The 20,221-nt window shown below is 41.3% G+C and overlaps 1 protein-coding gene across 1 annotated transcript; it reads right to left on the reverse strand.

Moving 5' to 3' along the window:
- Positions 1-47: 47 nt before the first annotated feature.
- Positions 48-18,953, reverse strand: tlcd4a (TLC domain containing 4a). Its single transcript, XM_029529179.1, has 7 exons — positions 18,619-18,953; positions 12,832-13,001; positions 10,288-10,377; positions 9,386-9,444; positions 9,028-9,122; positions 4,380-4,453; positions 48-4,142 (listed from the first exon to the last, which is right to left on the reverse strand). Exons 2-7 carry the CDS (start codon positions 12,990-12,992, stop codon positions 3,824-3,826), a joined length of 798 nt encoding a protein of 265 aa, XP_029385039.1. The 5' UTR covers positions 12,993-13,001; positions 18,619-18,953; the 3' UTR covers positions 48-3,823.
- Positions 18,954-20,221: the final 1,268 nt, after the last annotated feature.

Below are 20,221 nucleotides of genomic sequence, written 5' to 3' on the forward strand. Positions count from 1 at the left end.
TCAAATGCAGCAACTAACCTTTTTTTCCCTTCATTAATATACATCACACCAGTTAATTTTGTATTTATTGTAATAAACAAATGAAAATTTAAGTGACAAATATTTTCTCATCTCCGATACATTCATAGAATGTCACTTAACACTTCACCTACTCAGCTATCTCCTCCATATAACATTCAGAGCAACAACCCTTAACTAGCTGATAGCAGCTGTGTTACCATGACATCTGCTGTGTTTCACTTTTACTTTCCTGGGTTTAATAAAGTAAAAGTCAATGGTACCCAGAAGATGCAAAACGCTCAAAGTGTTCATGTGTATTTGCACTTGCCATGTTAGAAACTGCGCTGATTAGTTTTCAAGTATTTCCTTAGTCATCACATCTCTGCTGGATACTGTACTAAATATTTGCTTTATGATGTTGTCTTCACATCACCAACTTCGTTATCATCTGTGGATTACATTATGCTGCACAGTACAAGAATAATGTTTAATTAAACATTATGTTCATGTACTAAGAAAAAAAAAAAAAACAAAAACAAAAAAACTAAACCAAAGAACAAAACTTGTCTTGCAAATGTATAGAATATTTTGTTTATAGTGCAGTCCTCATGCAATACTACATGCAGTTATAGAGGGTGCATGAAGATGACCATATTGACCATGCATGACTTTACATATAGAGCAGTAGTCTGCTGCTGTCCTCAATCCCTTGCCTGGATTCCAATTGCTTCCAGTGAAACACTGGCAGGCTCGACATCCTGGCTCCTTACTGAGATGTGAGATAGTGATATTTTTTTGTAATGTAATTGTCAAACACGCATAAATCATCTGTCAAGTCCGTTGTGTTCCCAACACACTGGTCTGATGGCATAACTGAGAAAGGTTTTACCAAAGCAAGCTAATCATCATTACTATTGTGACTATCCACAGCATGCATTGTGAACAGAACTGATGGGATGTATTGAATCATAATTGCAAATTGGCAATCAAGGATTAAAATCCTCACGGGGGGTGGGAAGAAGAAAGAAACCACCATCATCTTATGACAACATTTTTCACCATGGAGACGTAATGACTCAAGTATTGGCACAAAAACTTTTTTTTTTTTTGTTTTGAGAGTTTAAATAACAAAAAGCAAAAGCCCCCAAAACAACTAGCCTGACCAAGCTTTCAATCACGTTAGATGGGCATCAGACATGGAAAACACAAATAAATCACAGTGTTTTGAGGAGTTGGACAAAACATATTCACTGTGCAATCAAAATTTGCTGTAAAAAAAAAGGCAACAAAATCAAATTATGAAAGATGAAAGGCAAAATGTATAAACTAGCAGTCCCTTCTGAATCGCAAAGATTTGGCAGCGTTTGTTTTCCAGCTTGGAAAAACAGAAATTTTACATGAGAATTCAAGTAAACGTTGACTAATTTTAACTTTTAATTTGAACAAATGATACATTTGCCTGAAATTGCTTCGAGCTGAGTTTGTCCGGGTGATCAGTTTCATGAGATGATTAGCAGAAAAGAAAATTTAAGGGCACAATAATAAAATGGGACTCTAAACAGCCTTTCTGTAAAATCATACCCACTAAAAAAAAAACATAATCTTTGTAAACATCTGGGGAATATGTCAGCATACAATGTGTTTAAAAGATAACTGGGAAACAATTGTTTCTCAGATGAGCTTAAAACAATAATAAAAAAATAATAATAAAAACCCAAACCTTTTTGACATGATTTTTAGCAATTTGAAAACATAGATAGTTCTTTGCCTGTAAAAATAAAATCTGCCAGAATAATTCATTCATATTAGAAATTTATGTAGTAAAATGATCTATTGGATAGAATTTCCAGGCTTAACCCCTCAACTCGCCCTTCATGGAAAACATAGAGCAGCATGCATTTCGTTGGCAAATGTTAAACAGGGTTTGTGTCTCAAAAGATATCATAAGTGAACGTGTGAATATTAGATCAAACTCAGATCAACCCATAATGAGGGAAAAACTGTAAGAGCGTCAGAATCCCGCGATCATCTCCATTCAGATCTCTTAAGACATGCAGAGCAGTCTGTTTTTATGACACTGCCTTTGTCTCAGTTTAAACCCTGAACATGCAATGCACAATGTGAAATAAATATGCTGTTGACTCACACATAATAATGTCAACAAAATATTTGTTTGTACTGTGAAACTTTGTTTGCATTCTGTGAATATCGGGTTATACACACGTTATACTGAGTATTCTTTTGTTGCTTTATGTCAAAATAAAAACACATATTAACATTTAGTTTCCCTTTTAGCACCTCTGTACTGACGTATCCTGTACATCAGTACAAAAAACCTGTCGTGCATTCAGAAAGTACTCAGACCGCTTCACTTTGATTTGCAAAAATAAATTAAATTATCAATCTACAGTGGAAACTGACACACAAATCCAATTGGATGGGCTTTAACAGACACACACTCACAAAGGATAAGTGATGGCTTGGCGTGAACTGCTTGTAGAGCTCTGAGACAGGATTGCATCAATGCACAGATGTTGGAAAAGCTCAAACTTTCAGGACAGCTATTACTGAAGCACTGATCTTCATGGCCCAATGGAAGTGTCTCCAGTGAGAGACATATCAAAGTCACTCAGCGCTAGCGAAAAAAAAAAAAAAAAAAAAAAAAAACCTAAAGGACTGTCAGCTTGTGGTAAGGAAACGGAAACCAAAATTGCACAGTTTGCCCTTAATTCCAAGTCTCATGTCCGGAAGAAAACAGGCACCTCTCACCTCATCACCTGACAGGGAAGCTTCAAGCTGCTTGGCTGTTTTGTCGCGGCAGGGACAAAAAGGCTGGTCAGGGTTGAGGGGAAAGCTGAACAGAGGTCAAGAAGTACAGTCATATACTGAAGGGAAATTTAAGTATGAAGACCTGAGCTGCCAAAGGCGCTGAGTAAAGGATCTGGACTCTTGCGGCAAGAAGACATTATAGATTTTCCTTTTTAATAAACCTCAAATAGTAGAATTATCAAAGTCAAGCAAAACAACGTGCAGCATCAAAGGAAAGGTCTGAATATTTGCCGAATGCACTTGATTCTTTCCAGCGCTTCATTATTCAAACTAAGCACTCTGATGTAAACGCAAAAAAGACCAATACACGTCTTGTCACGTTTTTAAATGCATCTCGAAGGGCAGTGGATGAACAATGAGCTGAGTCATACATGCTATTCTGTGATCACACATTTTCAGATCTGATCGTTATTCAATTGAGTCCCTGCAAATTTATCTGAAGAACGAGGAAAAAAGACAGTTGACCTTTCTCCCTCGACAGGCATTTGACTGTGATTTGATGGCACTGACCACTGCAATGAAATCAATAAATGTTTCCCTCAAACCATTGCTTCATCATCAATATGAATTACATTTTCCGGTCGTTCGTTGACCAATAAGTATGTAAAGAACAGTAAACTTTTTGACAATTGTTGGGCGCACAGTCCACTGTTCCAGGCCAAACTCTTTTGTGTTGTGGTAAATTGTTCAACAGAAAAAAACTGACCATGCAAACAGGGTATTGCTAAGACGTCATTTCATGGCTTAGGGATGGCCAATTAAATGGTCCATCAGTACATCTCAGTGACCGCCGCCTCTTGCCAAGAAGGGGGAAAAAAAAAAAAAGGCTCAGTTTCCCTCATTCCATCTGTCCTGTAATGTCATAAATCCCGGTTGTGCTACTACCAAAGCAGCTCAACATGTAAGGGTCCAAAGCGCTGCTCACCAAACACACCGAGAGTAACGTCACTTTGTCCTGTTGTGGCGTTTCCTCGCCACTGACACCCTGGTTTCCTTAATCCGTCTTTCCGTTCTCCTGAGGTGTGCCAGCTTTGCTCTGCTGCGCCGAGCGCAGCACCTTGTAGCAGCCGCGGGCAATCTTGTGCATCCACATAACGTTCATGATGTCCAGGCAGATACTGGAGAAGATCCAAGCCATGCGGCCACCGCAGGGCACAAGGTAGAAGGCCTCAGTGCCATAGACTGCATACATACGGCTATAGTAGACTGGCATGACAGCGATGCGGACCATGAAAAAGACTACTGCCATGGCAACGCCATTTGCCATGTTGGGCCGGGAGGACTTGGGATAACCTAGTACCTCAAAGAACCAGCTGAAACACAACACATGATACTTAAAACCTACACAAAAATAAAATGCTCGTATTTGTTTCAGCCTGGATCTGGATAAATGGTTTCAGGAGAGCCATCTTAATACAAAGAACACACAACCAGCAGTGGATTTCCTCAATATGATTAAAATTCCGACACAGTCTTAGATATAATCTGCAGAAAAGCTGTAGAGTTGCAACCATAAACCTGTCCGTGTACATTAGTGAGCAGGTACGTACCGCTGGTTCACACACGGTGTAGAAAACTCAGCGAGCAGACGGAAGTTAGCAAAATAAGGCAACATTCCTTGGCCCTGGAAGAACAAGGCAAGAACAGGAAGACAACAAAACATGAAAGGTACAAAAACAAGACATTGAGTCATTCGGATCAGCATGCATAAAGCCGATGCACCGTCTGCTCATCAGGGTAACACAAAGACAGTTTCTTATCAATGTCGTAGAACAACAGCGGTCACACTTCCTATAACAGCAAAGATGAAAAAAAAAAATATATATATATATATAATCATAATACTATCCAGACGCATATCTACTATTTGTAGGCTTTTAAGGTCCTAATCACACAATATTTCAGCATTTCAAAATGCAGTTCACAAATTTAAAAAATACTTTCTTAGCATGGGGAATACAGGTCTAAAATTAGATGCAGCCCCCTCCAAATTTAGACCTATTTGGCAGCTCTAACAAAGTACTGTTCTCTGTCAGGGCACATAATTATTCCTTCAAGTTTTTGCAAGCCAAAATTAGACTGTCGTCTCCAATTTCCTTTCCTGATGATTCATTCTCTTCATTTATTGTGAGCAGAAACTCATCCTACACTCACGGGGGCGTCGAGAACATGCAATGTACCAAATGATACACATCTTCGGAGGAAGCAGATATGAAAGCAAAACAGGAAGGTCTGACAGTCCAACTCTGGCCTTGCTTCTAATGAGCCCACAAATGGTTTTGCCTCAGTGGTTCTCGACTTTTTCCAACTCATGCCCCACTTAAAAATCTCAAAACCTTATAACAATTCAGAGATAAACAAAAAGTTTGCCTTTAGCTATAAGAAACAAACAAAAAAACAAACAAAAAAAAACAAGGTTTCTTGCACTGGCTTATTGTTATCTGTATATTTTAAAGGTTTGCAAAGATTTGTTTTTAAAGCGCATTCTGTCCATCTTAAAAGATTTAATAACGCCGAAAAATAGCAACTACCTGTTTATCATCATCTAACCTTTAAAAACAACCCAACATGCACACATGATCAGATAAAAGCATGAAGGTATTTTCACATTTTACTAACGTAGTCATCACCAGCGCCTCCTTACAGCAAACTATAAGTCAACTACTGCTAGACCTTTCACCCTGAGAGCAGAAAAACACTGTTAGGACCTCACAACAAGGTGATTCATACACATGAAATGCCAACTATAAAACAGTTTGGAACACAAATCAACACAGCTCAGGCTTTGATACATACTGTGCAACCATACGTACATTTATTCAGCCAGCCACGAGTTAAGGGAGCAACCAAAAGCCATGCGGAGTAGAAAGCAGTATGTTTTCACTGCCGAACATCTCACTGTTTAGAGGATCAGAGCCTGAAGTCTACAGTCTTAGTTGTGAAAATAAGCCATGATATCTGATTCTAAAATGTGCAGACAGTGGTTTGCCACTATGAGGCCTACAATAAGTTATACTGCTATAAAATTATTTATTTCCACTGCACAATCCCCAGCGGCTGCTAAATACGAAGATTAAAGGAAGGATGATTTGAAACCAAGATGCTTTCAGGAGATCTGATCCTAAACACTGTTGCTCTTTTCCTAACCTTCTATATCAACATCGAACACTCAGAGTCAAAAGATGCTGGTAAAACAGTGCCATTAGCCAAGTGGTCTCAATAACATGGCGCAATCCAGAGTGAGTGTTGTCATTTGTATTTTGTATTTGAGTTTGCCTCAGGTGTTCTGAGCCAAATCTAACAAAAGTCAAACACCCACAGAACACAGAACACATTGTTACTTGGCTTGTGGCCCGATTAATAGAGCACATAAAGGAAGACTTACCGTCAGGGCTGAAACAAAAGCTGGTTATCGAAACATACTTACTATGTGACACAAACGTGGTACATCTGGATTATTTTTCATTTCATTTCATATGATGTGAACTTTCCACCCAGCATGGGCATGCTAGTACCTCTAGGAACTGGTAAGTCCATACTGTGACTGGGCATCACATCTGCTCAGTGCAACACAACAGCAATAACAGCAGACAAGACAGGAATAAGGAGGTCCCCATCTAGATCAAGACCTGTTCTGGGTTTTGCAACGATACACAACCATTTTGGTAGTTTTTGCATGAACGGGGATGACACAACCCAAACTTTTGCTGGTAGTTTTTTTGCATACTGGGTTTAAAGAGGGGCAATTTATGTTAAAGTCAGCAGAGGACACAGAGACAGACAGACAAATACATTAGAAGAAAATCAAAAAGAAAAAGAAAAAAAAATAAAATACACAAAACAAAGATGCCACCACATTTGGAAGTAAATAAGAAGCAACACCTACAACACAGAGTAGAACGCATGCATCTAATGTTCCTTTTTTATTTTTTTTAGTAAACTGCACTTGACTGTCAAAATCGACACAAAAAAACAGATTAAGCTACTATTTGCAAATAACTTGAACACTATTTTGACCAAGATATCAATGGCCAACCAATCAATAATCAAAATATACCAACAAGCTCAGGGAATTATTTCTTTTTTTGTTGTTGTTGGTTTGTTTTTGTTTTTTTTTTTTTATACTTTTTTCCCAATTCCAACTTCAGCATTTTACTGCATTTTACTGCATGTCTCATGGGTTGATACTGACAGCATATCATTTTCTTTGTAAATTTGACGTTTACACTTCCACAAAAAGAGACTCAACACATTAATTAATAAGACTAAGACAACATATGACAAAGTTGACTGGGTACAAAACTAAAGAAAATGAAAATCAAATCAAGGATTAGCCAATTCTATTATGGTTTTTACTGCAAAAACGCTACAGTAATAACATCTAAGATTTTTCTTTCAGTCACAGTCAAATAATCGCAGAGCATTCATTCTGTTATCCCACATGAATTTCAGATCTAGCCTGAGGTAACAGTCATGAGTGTCCAGTAACAGTATGGCCTACTTCATCTCTTTTAGGTGCTTGCTCTGTTTCTCCAGGTGAATGGCTGGATTTATATTCAACAATAAATGATAATGTGACACTGTTAAAAACACAGCGTGTCAAAGTAATAATCCATATTAAATATGGACTGAAAGATGCAAACAAGATGAGTGTCACATTTAAGAAGAAATCTGTGAAACCAGCCAGAGCCTGGACTATTCAAAGGGACAGGATGCAAATTTCACTGCAGCATTTAAACTAAAACTGTGGTTGAAACCAAATGCATGTATTGCTTTAGTTCTTTTAATACCAAATTTTCTTCTTGCCAATGGTAGCATAAAACCAGAAACAGAGCATAAGCAATGTTGGAAAAAGGGGCAACAAATGTAAATCCCCCTTAAGGCTGTTTAACTAAAATAAAGTGGGAACAGTTGAAAAGAAAATTTGACTTTTAAGAGCGGTGACAACAGTAATTCCATAAGATACATCTTACACGGTACATTCAACAAGGTTAACACAGCCTCAGCTATTTGGTGACGCTCTGTATCATCTGGATGACATTTTTTTGAGTGGCTTTTTCAGTTTTCCCTCATCAGGGAGTCTGAGGAGGCGTGTGAGGAAGAGAAAGCGGAGGCAGAACTAGGCTCTGTCACAAAAACAGACAGGATGAAGGTACTGTAGATAGGCAGGTAATTAATTAGGAGTGTTAAAGACTGTTTGTTGGCATGCACAGTAACAAGAAAGGAACCCTGTCTGTAGAAAACGCTTCAGAACTGCCAGCATGCACACAGTAGTTACACTTCAGCATTTGGCTGCGCTAAGCTCAGAATGGCTTGGTTTTACGTCACATTCACACAACATTAAGAGGGGTCAGTAAAACAAACAGAAAGCACAGATATTGTAAGGGCAAGGTGAAGGGAGGGGGGGGGGGGGGGGGGGGGGGGGGGGGGGGGGGGGGGGGGGCATCAGCCAGTACCATTATTGAGCATTCCATGCAAAAAATACCATAGTCATTCATCTCTATGATAATAATGCAATAGATCCTGGCCACCTAGAGGGTTTCAGATTGAACCAAGAGTGAACAGCATGACTCATAAATGTCAAGTACACTTAATCTCTGTGTCTAGATAAGACCACCAATAAAATTGCAATGCAGGAATAACCAATGAGTTACTAATTCATATTTTAGATGCATTACTCATAGCTGATGTTGCGAAATTCTGTAAAATGGCACACCAAATAACCAATCTGGTGTATTATGAGGGTCAACCACTGTGTTGTTTGGCAACAGGGCTTTTACAATGCAGGTCACCTAACTTCTGAAAATATCGAAATGTCAAACTAACTCGACACCTATGATTATCGCTGTTGCCACAAACCTGACAACACAGTTTAAACTATTTCTTTTTAAAGTCAGACATTTCCATGTAGACCACAGAAGAAGTACCAAACTTCTTAATCCAAATCTTAAAAGTCAGGACAGAAGGATTTTCTCCATATATTTAGTTGTACACCTTTTGCACAGTGACTGACTGTGCTGACCTTACCTTGTACACGTTTCACTAAGCTTTGAGAGCTTCAGGTTAGGACTAGGACAAACACGAACACTTAATGTATAATGGTTAAACAGAGAGCTTAACAAGACAGAGCTGTTCACCCTTGGTTGTCTCCTTCCCATCTTGCCTGCACGTTCTGCTATTGGACAATAGGGCACTCACCAGTACATAGTAGTAAGCATACAATGCTGCCAGATGGTGAACTACAAAAAACTTGTCGCCTATCGCCTTCCAATAGTAAAATATTAGCAGCAGATCTGAAAAACAAAAGTACAAAGGAGAGAGAGACAACACATTCTTAGTAAAATCAGAGCATTTAAAGTACAAAATAAAGAGGCTGCCAATGTTTCATGATTAATTTCAAAATGACCAATGCATCTTTATTTCTGATTAGCGACTAGCACACAACTTCACGGGGTGATCTGAGCAGTAGGTTCATTGCATTTACTGACAATTACGTGCATGTTTTGGATCTTACTTTTACAACTATTACCTGGGTTAAACAGCATGTTTCTCTTACCAGATATGAGGTAGCCTGTTGTGATGGCAACATTAGTCTTCACCAGTGTAGGATCTCCCCTATTGGAAATACACATTTGTTTTCACTGGGTTTGTGGAATGAAACTTTTACAGGGCTATTTGTACGTTTTATTCAATTGGTTTCCTGCCAGGAGTGGGTGGAGGTGGTGATTGTTGCCTGGCAGGACATTTAGCCATTGTTGTTGTAGACAGACAGGAGGCTACACCGACTCTGTATTGGAAAGTGATGAGATGTTCCAGAGCTAGCTGTGTGAGCATGCTAAAAGAAGCAGTAGAAATGATATTGATGATGCTGGGCTCGTAGCGTTCCCTCTGCTAACACCAGCTATGTAGCACCGGCAAAACCCACTAATAGCTCCTGTGCTGCTGTTGAAAATGTCTGACTCTACCAAAAAAATGAAAAAGTCTTAAAGGCAGCACCTAGAGATTTAAAATATAAATCATTCCATTATAGCACAAGGAAGTTGTTACAAAAGTTTAAATTATTGATGGCAGAAGATTAAACATTTTTCTTTTGGGGTTTCCCCTCTTTCTGGTTCTGGACAAAGAAGTGAACAAAAACATCTCATAATTATTCAAGATAAATTATTTTATAACTGGAATAATGTCAAAAAGATCTTAAATATTATATTAACATTTTTTACTACATTATTTATTACATTATTGATATAGTGACAAGAAGTTAGTTCCAATATTGTACTCCAAATTAAAAAACATTATCAAAACACAACATACAGATCGATTTTAGGGGCGAATCAAAAAGAAACACCAACTTCAAAGCTCTTTGTACATATATAACCCTACAAACTGATTCGACGTGTGCAAAAAACTTAGTATGGAGAATGCTGGTTGGCAAAAAGTGATTCACAGCCAAACTCTCACCAGACCGGGTCTTCATTGACAGCGTCGTCAAAGAACAAGATGTACAGACAGAATATTCCCACCAACAGTGCGTGAAACGTTGACACTGTCCTGAAAAGAAAAACAAGACACACACACCCAACTGTGACTTCTGTCTTGAAACGTGTCCGAGATGATCTATTCAATAAGCTGATCAGAGGAATGGTGCATATTTATCTTCATTCATGAATAGAGCCTTTGAGCTGCTTTGTGGTGCTTTGCGCTGAACTTTTAGTATTCACTATGGATCAGCTGATCCCCTGTCAGAGCAGCACAGATTCAGACCAATTAGACTCAGAGATTAAGCACTGCTGAAGGGTCAGGCACAGTGGCGGCACGCAGTCCCAGTCAATCATGCCAGCAGTGCAACAGTTCTCAGCAATCAGTCAGTAAGACAGAATGACAGCCTGACAGTAAGACATTTTTATCCCCACAGCATAAATCCATCTCACTGAATCATAAATATTTATTTACTCATAATAAACCAGGTGACTGTATCAATTTCACAAGTGCTGTCATAGTAAGCAGATTATGCAAGAAGATGAAAAAGAATGATTCATGCAAGTTGGACCAGGCTGATGCCCTCAGAGACACTATGATCATCCTGGACATCCACTTTCCTTCAATCTACTGGCGCACTTTCATTGTTTTCAAAATGCTCTTAGATCAGATCTGCCTGTGTGTCTGTCTCCTTCTTTGGGCAAACCGCTCCATTCTTTTATTCCAATCAAGCTTTTCTAGCCCACATCTGCAATGTTCCCATTGCTAGAGTGCAGACAAAACAAAGCAACATGTCCAATCAAACGGTGCATTCATCAGTACGACCACGGCAGCCCTGAAGCATTTCTACTTGTCTGTTCGTTTTAACTCAACTGTGAAGATAAAATAGTTAATATTGATTAAATGTGATAAGCATGATCTGACTGGAGGAAAATTATACTTCATTCTAAATTTTAGGGCCCTCATTTATTAAATTATTGCTTCAGTCTGACGTGATGTCCACAATGAAATCTATCAACACCTGAAACTTAAAATGGATGGAAATTCCACTTAAAATCATCTAATGCGCATTAAAATTGAGACTTCTACTGTACATAATCTGGCTAAAAATCAATGAATAGGACACCTCATAAAGATGGTCGAAGTTGCACAAGCATCAACAGGCTTTGATTATGAACTGGTTCAGCAGTGTTAGGAGGTACAGAAGAGCCAGCGATCAATAGCATAATCTTTGACAAATAATACAGCGCAGAATGCACTATTTACATATCCTCACATTAAAAAAATGGGTAAGTGCCTCTCATTTGGAAACAGGATTATCCGTGGTAAATTTTGCTTCAGTGATGGTCTGACAGTACAAAGGGCTCTGCATGAAGTCAGCCTCAGTGGAAAGCATCCAAGAGCAAAACAATTGCTCAACAAATAAAAAAAGATTAAACTACAGATTAAACTTTAAAGTAATAAAGCAAAGTGTAAACTATGACCTGGCCATGTCCAACAACTTCAACTTTTGATGTATTTAAAAGCAGAAGGTAGGACAAAAGGAAAAAAATCCTTCCAGCGAACTGCAGCTGAAATGAATCATCAGCGCAGAGTGAGAGATTTCTCCACAGATTTGATGGGTTGAATCCGTCATTAAAAGAAATGTAATTATCCATCCATCCATCCTCTACCGCTTCTCAGTTTTCAGGTCACAGGGGGTGCTGGAGCCAATAACAGCCCACACTGGGCGAGGGCGGAGTACACCCTGGACAGGTCGGCAATCCATCACAGGGCCAACTCACAGAGACAGACAGAGACAAACAACCACTCACACCAGTTAACCCAAACATGATGTCTTTGGACGGTGGGAGGAAACCGGAGTACACAGACACGGGGACAACATGCAAACTCCACACAGAGAGGCCCCGGGCTGGGGACCAAACCTGTGACCTTCTTATTGTGGGGCAACAACGCTAACCACTTCTGAAATGTAAATATAATTAATTTAATTATAATTAATTATATTAAACTATTACAGAATGGAATACCACTAAGAAGTGAGGAACTGCCCTCTGCTGCAGTTGGTTTATAAATAGAACACAGTGCCATAATGAATAGGTGACAACGAGCATTAAAAATATAAAGAGATGCAAATATGGTTTCTCTTCTTTGAGAAATATAAATATTCTAGTTACATGCTCCAGGTTTTTTATGTTTTTCGATTTAAAAAATAAGCTTTTACTGTGTAAGTCAGAGATGCACAAAAATGTTGCACAGCAGACAATAGGATGAATAAAAAGGACACTCAGAAAAGCATTGCGTTGACTGCACCATGCTCCCAGCACCTTGAAACTGTGCCATTTAGCGCAAACATTGCAAGATACACGATGATTCCTACGTGTGAGTCAGATGGGTTGACTGTCAGTGGTTATCTTTGGACTGAGCTAAAACAAATCCCCTCTGGCTAAAATCTGAGTTCAGCTCTCGGTGCCTGATGCACCCAGTGTGCAAATAATCAGACTGAACAAAATCAATTCAGGTCACCTTGAGTTCCATTCCACCTTCTGCTTGTCACTGAGGCCCAGGAAGCTGGGGCTGATGCGCATCGACATCCATGGGCTGACTTTGTGGAAGAGCCACTGGAAGGTGAGGAAACTGGTCACCGAGATGACGAAGATGAGCTGGCTGAATGGGTCCATGGCCATCCAACCCCACTGTAGGAGGAGCAATGGGAAGCAGGCAAAGGTTAGAAAGAACACTTGGCGAGTTGACTTAAACCTTTTTTCTCTCTGAAGAAAATGCAAATGACCAAACAAATACGTATTAGTCATGTGTTTTAGCTTCAGGTTGGACAAATCACAGCTGGTGTAACAATAACAATACATCTGGATCATTCTTGTGCTGTTGGCTTGTTTATGTCATAAGAACCTAAATTAGAATGCCTATGAAGACATGTTGGCCGAAAGAGTGTAGCTGCAGCACACAAGGTTTCTAAACTTTCTGTCCTTGGAAGCTGTACAACAGTAAGACTCAAGAACGTGCAATTGAACCCACCTCGGACTTGTATAAATGCTTTCGACCAATCAGCACAATCACTGTTTCCCAGAGTACTACTACAATGTGTGTGCACTGTAATTACATCCTGAGTGACATAAAACAATTTTACCTTAATATTACAGGGCAGAGTACATTCACATTAACAGCACATATCTCCACTGTTAGTGAGTGACAATTTAAGAGACCTTATCAGAGCTACTTATAAAGCACCTCTTAAATCTTGAACAAAATAAATATAATCTAGCCAGCGGTCACAGTCATTATGTCATGCTGACACTGGAGGGAAATAAAGAGGATGATTAATGTGAGCGGTAGTAATGTTAATAGGGGTGTGGCAAAAAATTGCTTCATATAAGAATCGCGATTCTCATTTACTATTATTCAGAATCAATTAAAAAAAAAAAAAAGCTAAAACAAATCTGCAAGCTGTCTGCCTCCATTTTGTATGTGGGACATACTGACGTCACCACAGAGCCGGTTCTGGAACATACTCATGTGCGGTAAGGACCAAAAAAGGAAGAAACTACAACAATAATGGAGGAAAGAGAGATTCAACCGGCCCCCTCCTTGTTGAAGGCAAAGATTTGGACTCATTTTAGTTCTTACATTTTTCCCATATTCGTTTTTCCAGTTTTTCTATGGAGGGGTCTGGTCTAGTCTCTACTCTCTGTAGGCATCCAGTCTCTAGTCTATTCAGGTCTGGTCTAGGCTCCAGTCTCTGGAGGGGTCCGGTCTCTGCAGGAGTCTGGTCTAGGCTGCAGTCTCTGGAGGGGTCCGGTCTCTGCAGGAGTCTGGTCTAGTCTCCAGTCTCTGGAGGGGTCCGGTCTCTGCAGGAGTCTGGTCTAGTCTCCAGTCTCTGGAGGGGTCCGGTCTCTGCAGGAGTCTGGTCTAGGCTCCAGTCTCTGGAGGGGTCCGGTCTCTGCAGGAGTCTGGTCTAGTCTCCAGTCTCTGGAGGGGTCCGGTCTCTGCAGGAGTCTGGTCTAGGCTGCAGTCTCTGGAGGGGTCCGGTCTCTGCAGGAGTCTGGTCTAGTCTCCAGTCTCTGGAGGGGTCCGGTCTCTGCAGGAGTCTGGTCTAGGCTGCAGTCTCTGGAGGGGTCCGGTCTCTGCAGGAGTCTGGTCTAGGCTGCAGTCTCTGGAGGGGTCCGGTCTCTGCAGAGGTCCGGTCTCTGCAGGAGTCTGGTCTAGGCTCCAGTCTCTGGAGGGGTCCGGTCTCTGCAGGAGTCTGGTCTAGGCTGCGGTCTCTGGAGGGGTCCGGTCTCTGCAGGGGTCTGGTCTAGGCTGCAGTCTCTGGAGGGGTCCGGTCTCTGCAGGAGTCTGGTCTAGGCTGCAGTCTCTGGAGGGGTCCGGTCTCTGGTGTAGTCTCTACTCCTTGCTATTCCTGGTCTACGGTGGCTGTGACAACACGATAACGGAGGCTACAGATGGTGCATGTAACCGACGCTTTCTCATACAGTTGGACTGGCTGTGAATGTCACTGAGTCACTGTCAAGAGACTCGCATTAACACACGTCTAAAGGGAAAAGGCTCGAGGGTGTGCTGGCAAGGTCAGCTTCGAACGGATTCTGTCGTGCTCTTTCACATCACGTCACTCATGGATTACTTTTTTTATGTTGTTAAAGAATAATAATATACAGGTTACAGAGTAAAAAATGTGACTCTGTTTCGGTTCAATGATGACTCGATGAGCTCCATGTGCTGTTGTATGAACGGGCCTCTGGATTCCTTGAGGCAGCACAGCAGCAATAAAGAAATCTGATGCGGGACACTTTAATAGTTGCTTCAGGCTTTGCGGTGGCACCCAAACTGGCAACAGTGTTCTAACCCATTGTGGGTGGGGCTGCGTGACACCAGCAGACACAGCCAATAAGATGCTAATAAGAAAGATGGCATCCAAAATAACAGATACCAAGGAGGAAAAAAAAAAAGTAAACCTCAATCCACATAAATATTATGACAAAGAGCAAAAATCGCACAAGGACAGGACGTTGGTAAGAGTTTCTGCATCTGCCCTGCTGAATAACAAGCTTCTCTTTTGATTTAAGTCTGAGCATGAGTTCGTCATTATTTACCAACATGTAGGCGTCAAGCACATGCTTAGTGCTGTGCTGAGTGTACAGAAGCTATCTTATAGTTGGGCCTGCATGAAAAATGTAATAATACATAGACCCATATTTGTCATTGTCACTAAAGCTGCTCCATTATTTACTCTGCATTACTTCCAAAGTACAGAGAATTTTTACAGAAACAAATAGGCCTACTGTTACATTTTCAGAGGATTTTAGTAATGCAGGTTGAGGCTGAGTCACACTGTTAAAATATTATGATACGGTGCACAGAAAGTTGGCAGCCCCCTTCAATTTTCTTTTTCCATTTTTAATTAATGTTGCAGCCTTACATTAATCATCACACCGTAATGACAAAGCAAGTTTTAAACAAATTTATTAAACATCTAAAAATAAGATGTCACGTTGCCATAAGTCTTCACTGTGGCAATTCGAAACAGGATAATCAGAGGAAAGAGGTGGCCAACAACCTGCTTGTCACCCTGGCTGGGCTCCAGAAATCTTCCGTCAAGATGGGAGAAACTTTCAGAAGAAAAACAAAGTGTCACGTCTGGTTCCCTTCAAATTTGACACATCAAACTGCGGCCAAACAGTTCACTCTCAGTTTCATCACACCACCAGAGATTCTCACAGTCAGAAAGTCCTTTAGGTGCTTTTTTTTTTTTTTTTTTTGTACATAGAGGGTTTCATCTGGCCACTCTGTCGCATAGTTCAGACTAGCAGAGTGCTGCAGTGATGGTGGCTCATCCGAACGTTTCTCCCATCTCCACGTAAGATCTCAGGTTCTTGGTCATCTCTCTTTTCAGAGCCCTTCACCCCGATCACTCATTTTGACTGGGGGGGGGGGTAAAAGTTCCTCTATTTCAGAGCTGATCAGCCAGTGTGGGAACTTTCAGTTAAGCAGAAATGTTTCTGATCCTTTCCCAGATCTTGGCCTGACCACAGCCCCCCTCTTGAGCTCCACAGGCAGCTGGTTTCCTGTCTGAGCTTGGTTTTTGCCTCTGATGTGCAATCTAAGCTGCGAGACTCTGGACAGGTGCCCAAATCCTTTGATCTGACCACAGGTACAAGGTGCAGACACGTTTCAAGGATGGTCGCGAGAAATGGGTGGCACTTCAGCTAAGTTTTCAAAGCAGTGTATAAATACTTGCGGTATTTCAGTTTTCCCTTTTGCAAAACAAAAAAAAAACAAAAAAAACAAACAAAAAAACCCCTTCTTTTTTTTTTTATTTTACTATCACGCAAGATGAAAAAACTAAAGATCTTTCTGTATACACTGTGCATCACCATAAAGCTAGAATATTTGCATCACAATGAGTTTTGAAGAAATGTTCTTTAAAATCTTTTCACCCCATCTATATAAAAAAAAAAAAAAAAGTGTGCACGAGCTGCCGTGTGTGTGTGTGTTCTTGAAGGAGTGTGAGTGTGTGTGCATGTATGTGTGTGGTGGGAAGTGGTTTTTAACTGTAAAGCGCTGTGTTGTATCTTATGGATGAAAATTGCCATATAAATAAAGTTTGATTGATTGATTGATATATTTGGATCAAAAGTGAGTGCCCTCGATAAGAAAACACAAAGATCCAGAATTAGCAGCTCCAAACGCATCCAGTAAATGTATGTCAGTGACGGAGGTCCAGTGCGAGTCCACACAACTGAACAGTTTTATGAGCATTGCACTGAGCTATTTGCATCGGGCTAATTTGACTGTTCCAGCCTTTGGCACAAAGTCAAGCCTGTTAACTTCCAAGACATATTTACATCTCCCAAAGTAAGAGGACACAGTTTCTTCCAAAACAGGCACATATACAAAAAACAAACAAACAAACAACAACAACAACAACAAAAAAAAAAAAAACCTGCTGGTCCCTGGAGCTCTGGCCTTGTTGATTTTATACCTGCCTCTGTTCCCGCATTATGCCTAAGAAATGCTTGAGGACTAACAGAGTCCCTCATGGGAACATGGTAAACAAGAGGAAGTCACCAGAGAAATTGAAAGGCCAGTTCCACAGAGCCCTCTCCTCCTGCCTGTCTGTAATGCGTTAGTGAGCTCCAGTACTTAAATGAAACATGCTGAGAGGCAGAGATGCTGTTTTGTTTTTTGTTTTTTTTGTTATTGTTATTATTGGGGACACATTAAGAAACCCTCAGGTCATTTCAAGCCAGGAAACATCTCACTAATGCTTCCCTCTGTCATACCGACAAACCACGTGGGTTTTGGGTACACACATGCATGTTTGTGTCGCACACATTACACTGCTGCCAAGGGCAAACAGTTGAAAAGCTTGGCTGAAGGATAAACTACAGCTTAAAAGCCACAGAGGTCTAGGCATGGTGAGCGCACAGGGCCCCACTTAGTGAAAGAAATCAGTAATGTTTGGGGGGCTTCTGTTGCAAAAGATTTAGCAGATCAAGGCAGCACAGAATTGACTGTGCATGGAGTTAAAATGATAAACCAGTATAAGAATGTGGTTTCGAGGGGGAAATCACATTTTTTTTTTTATATTTTCATCTAAAGGAAACCAACCTGCTGGGGCACTTCCTGACACATTGGTGTAGCTCTGAGCCAGTTTTCACTGTCACCAACTCAAAATGCCCTGCTGAGAATCGATTATAAAAAAAATTATTTTTCTTTGCCATAGCTCATAATGCATTAAAGCAGCTGTAACAAGGTGGGGGAAGATGAATTAGCCCAAAACTCCCTGGATGGCTTCAGGAAAATGTGACTCTGACACAGACTGATTTATTGCTATCCCAGGGGATGGAGAATGGTGTGTTTGGTCCCAGGATGAATAATGTGGACATTTTTTTTTTCCTCATGGAAATGAAACAGGTTACTTCCTTGAGGACTGTTGTTGTCAACCTCGCATGTTCCGACAACGACTTGGTATGTCTGCTTAATGCGCCTGCGTCTAACGGATGGACCCTTTTTCATTTAAGGGGGAAACGAGAGCGTTTGTTAGAAAATAACATCAACCATGACGCCGTGCCCACAGATCGGAGGAAATTCTGGGTTTATTCCGCCTATTTCTTTATTTCAAAGGGGCCGTGAAGGAGGAAAAGGGGGCGCACACATGAGGCCAATTCACGCCGCATTGCCTTGTCGGCTGCTGGGATGTGTTGAGGGGAAATGATAATAAAATGAAATAAAGAAAGACACCGGAGGTTGTGTTTCGTTTACAGCCAACAGATGTGACAAGACACGATCACTCACCTTGTGGCTTTCATGAAGATGATCTCGGCCCCGCTCGGCTCTCTCAACTGCTTCTGGTTTCCTGGGTTGCTCGCCGAGCCGTGCGTGCCGAGTCCGAGTCCGAGTCCGAGCCAAACCGAGTCATCTTTGGTAAACAACGCGGTCCGCTTCCCTCCTCCCCTCTCACACACGGCTACTACAAACCTGCGGGGGCTGCCGCTGCTGCTGCTGCTGCTGCTGCTGAAGAGGGGCGGCCGCCGGTCCGAGCCTCCGCAGCCTTTGCGGTGTTTACAGTCAGTCCCGTCCGACGACGGGTAACGTGCATTATTGCGGAGGCGCAGATCGGAGAGCTCGACGCTCGATTATATGAACAGGGAGAGAGAGGGGGGGCGGGGGGGCGGGGTGAAGGTGTTGAGAGGGGAGCTCTCTCTCTCTCTCTCTCTCTCTCTCTCTCTCTCTCTCTCTCTCTCTCTCTCTCTCTCCCCCTTTCTCTCCCCACATGGAGATCAAATTTCAACTGAATTCTTAAAGACACACACACACACACATCTTACCATCAGGGTACCAGTCATGGCCGCTCGGAGTCTATTTATAGCCGAGGTTTGTTGGAGCGATCCGGGCTACTTCTGAACTCAGAGTCCGCTGCTCCTCATGGCAACGAATCCACCCACTTTATTATGCCCTGCACACTTCAGACACTTTAAACTGTGGTGACAACAGCCGGTTTGATTGTTTGATTGGATGCACTCCACCCCCCAGGCTCATTAAATAATAATAATAATAATAATAATCAAATCAAAACAGATCATAAAAAATGGGAGTGTCAGACAGCATCAGCAACTGCAGCTCCCGATGTTAAAGCACAGCTAGTTACGGGCAGCGTGCTTCCCCAGCACATCATCCTTCACCTGATTTACTGTGGTGCAAGCACCCTTTGCTTCATGAGCCCCCTTCCACTCAACCAAAGCAAATGCTGTGTGCTCTCTGAGCAGGATGAATGGACTATTTTCATAACATTATGACCACCTGCCGAATATTGTGTTACTGCCAAAACCGCCCTGATGGTGCTGTGGAGTCTAGTCCCAGCAGATCATTGAAGTCCTTTAAGTGAATTGGGGCCTCCATGGATTGGACTTGTTGGTCCCACACAGATGAAGGATTGGATTGATATCTGGGAATTTGGAGGCCTACACCTCAACCTCACTGTTGTGCTCTTCAAACCATTCCTGAACCATTTTTGCTTTGTGTTAGGAACGCTATCCTGCTGAGAAGCCACAGTCATCAGGGAATACAATTTTCCACGAGGTGTCACAATACTGAGGTCGGTGGCTCAGCAGTTATGGAGATGGTTCGACCCAGTCCTCTACCCATCAGCATTTTGGTCCTTTTTCAACTTTGAGTACAAAATGTTCATTTGCTGCCTCATATATCCTACTGAAAGGAACCATGATGAAGAGCGAATTAGCCATTTACTTCAACCGTCAGTGATCAGAATGTCATATCTGATCGGTGTGTGTGTATGATTCCTCGGGGGGGGGGGGAGTGCATTTCTTGTCTTATTTCATGGTCTTGATTTACACTGCACTTAGATTAAAATAGAAGAACTTTAAGCAGCCACTCAAAT

The sequence above is a fragment of the Echeneis naucrates genome, chromosome 20 (genome assembly GCF_900963305.1).
Source record: "Echeneis naucrates chromosome 20, fEcheNa1.1, whole genome shotgun sequence".
NCBI classification, from domain to species: domain Eukaryota; kingdom Metazoa; phylum Chordata; class Actinopteri; order Carangiformes; family Echeneidae; genus Echeneis; species Echeneis naucrates.

Coding starts and splice junctions, on each gene's coding strand:
- tlcd4a (XM_029529179.1), bottom strand. CDS start 12,992: ATGGCCATGGACCCATTCAGCCAGCTCATCTTCGTCATCTCGGTGACC. Junction 9,123..9,385: donor AACAGGCTACCTCATATCTG/GTAAGAGAAACA, acceptor TTTGTTTTTCAG/ATCTGCTGCTAATATTTTAC. Junction 4,454..9,027: donor ATGCTTACTACTATGTACTG/GTGAGTGCCCTA, acceptor TTGTTCTTCCAG/GGCCAAGGAATGTTGCCTTA.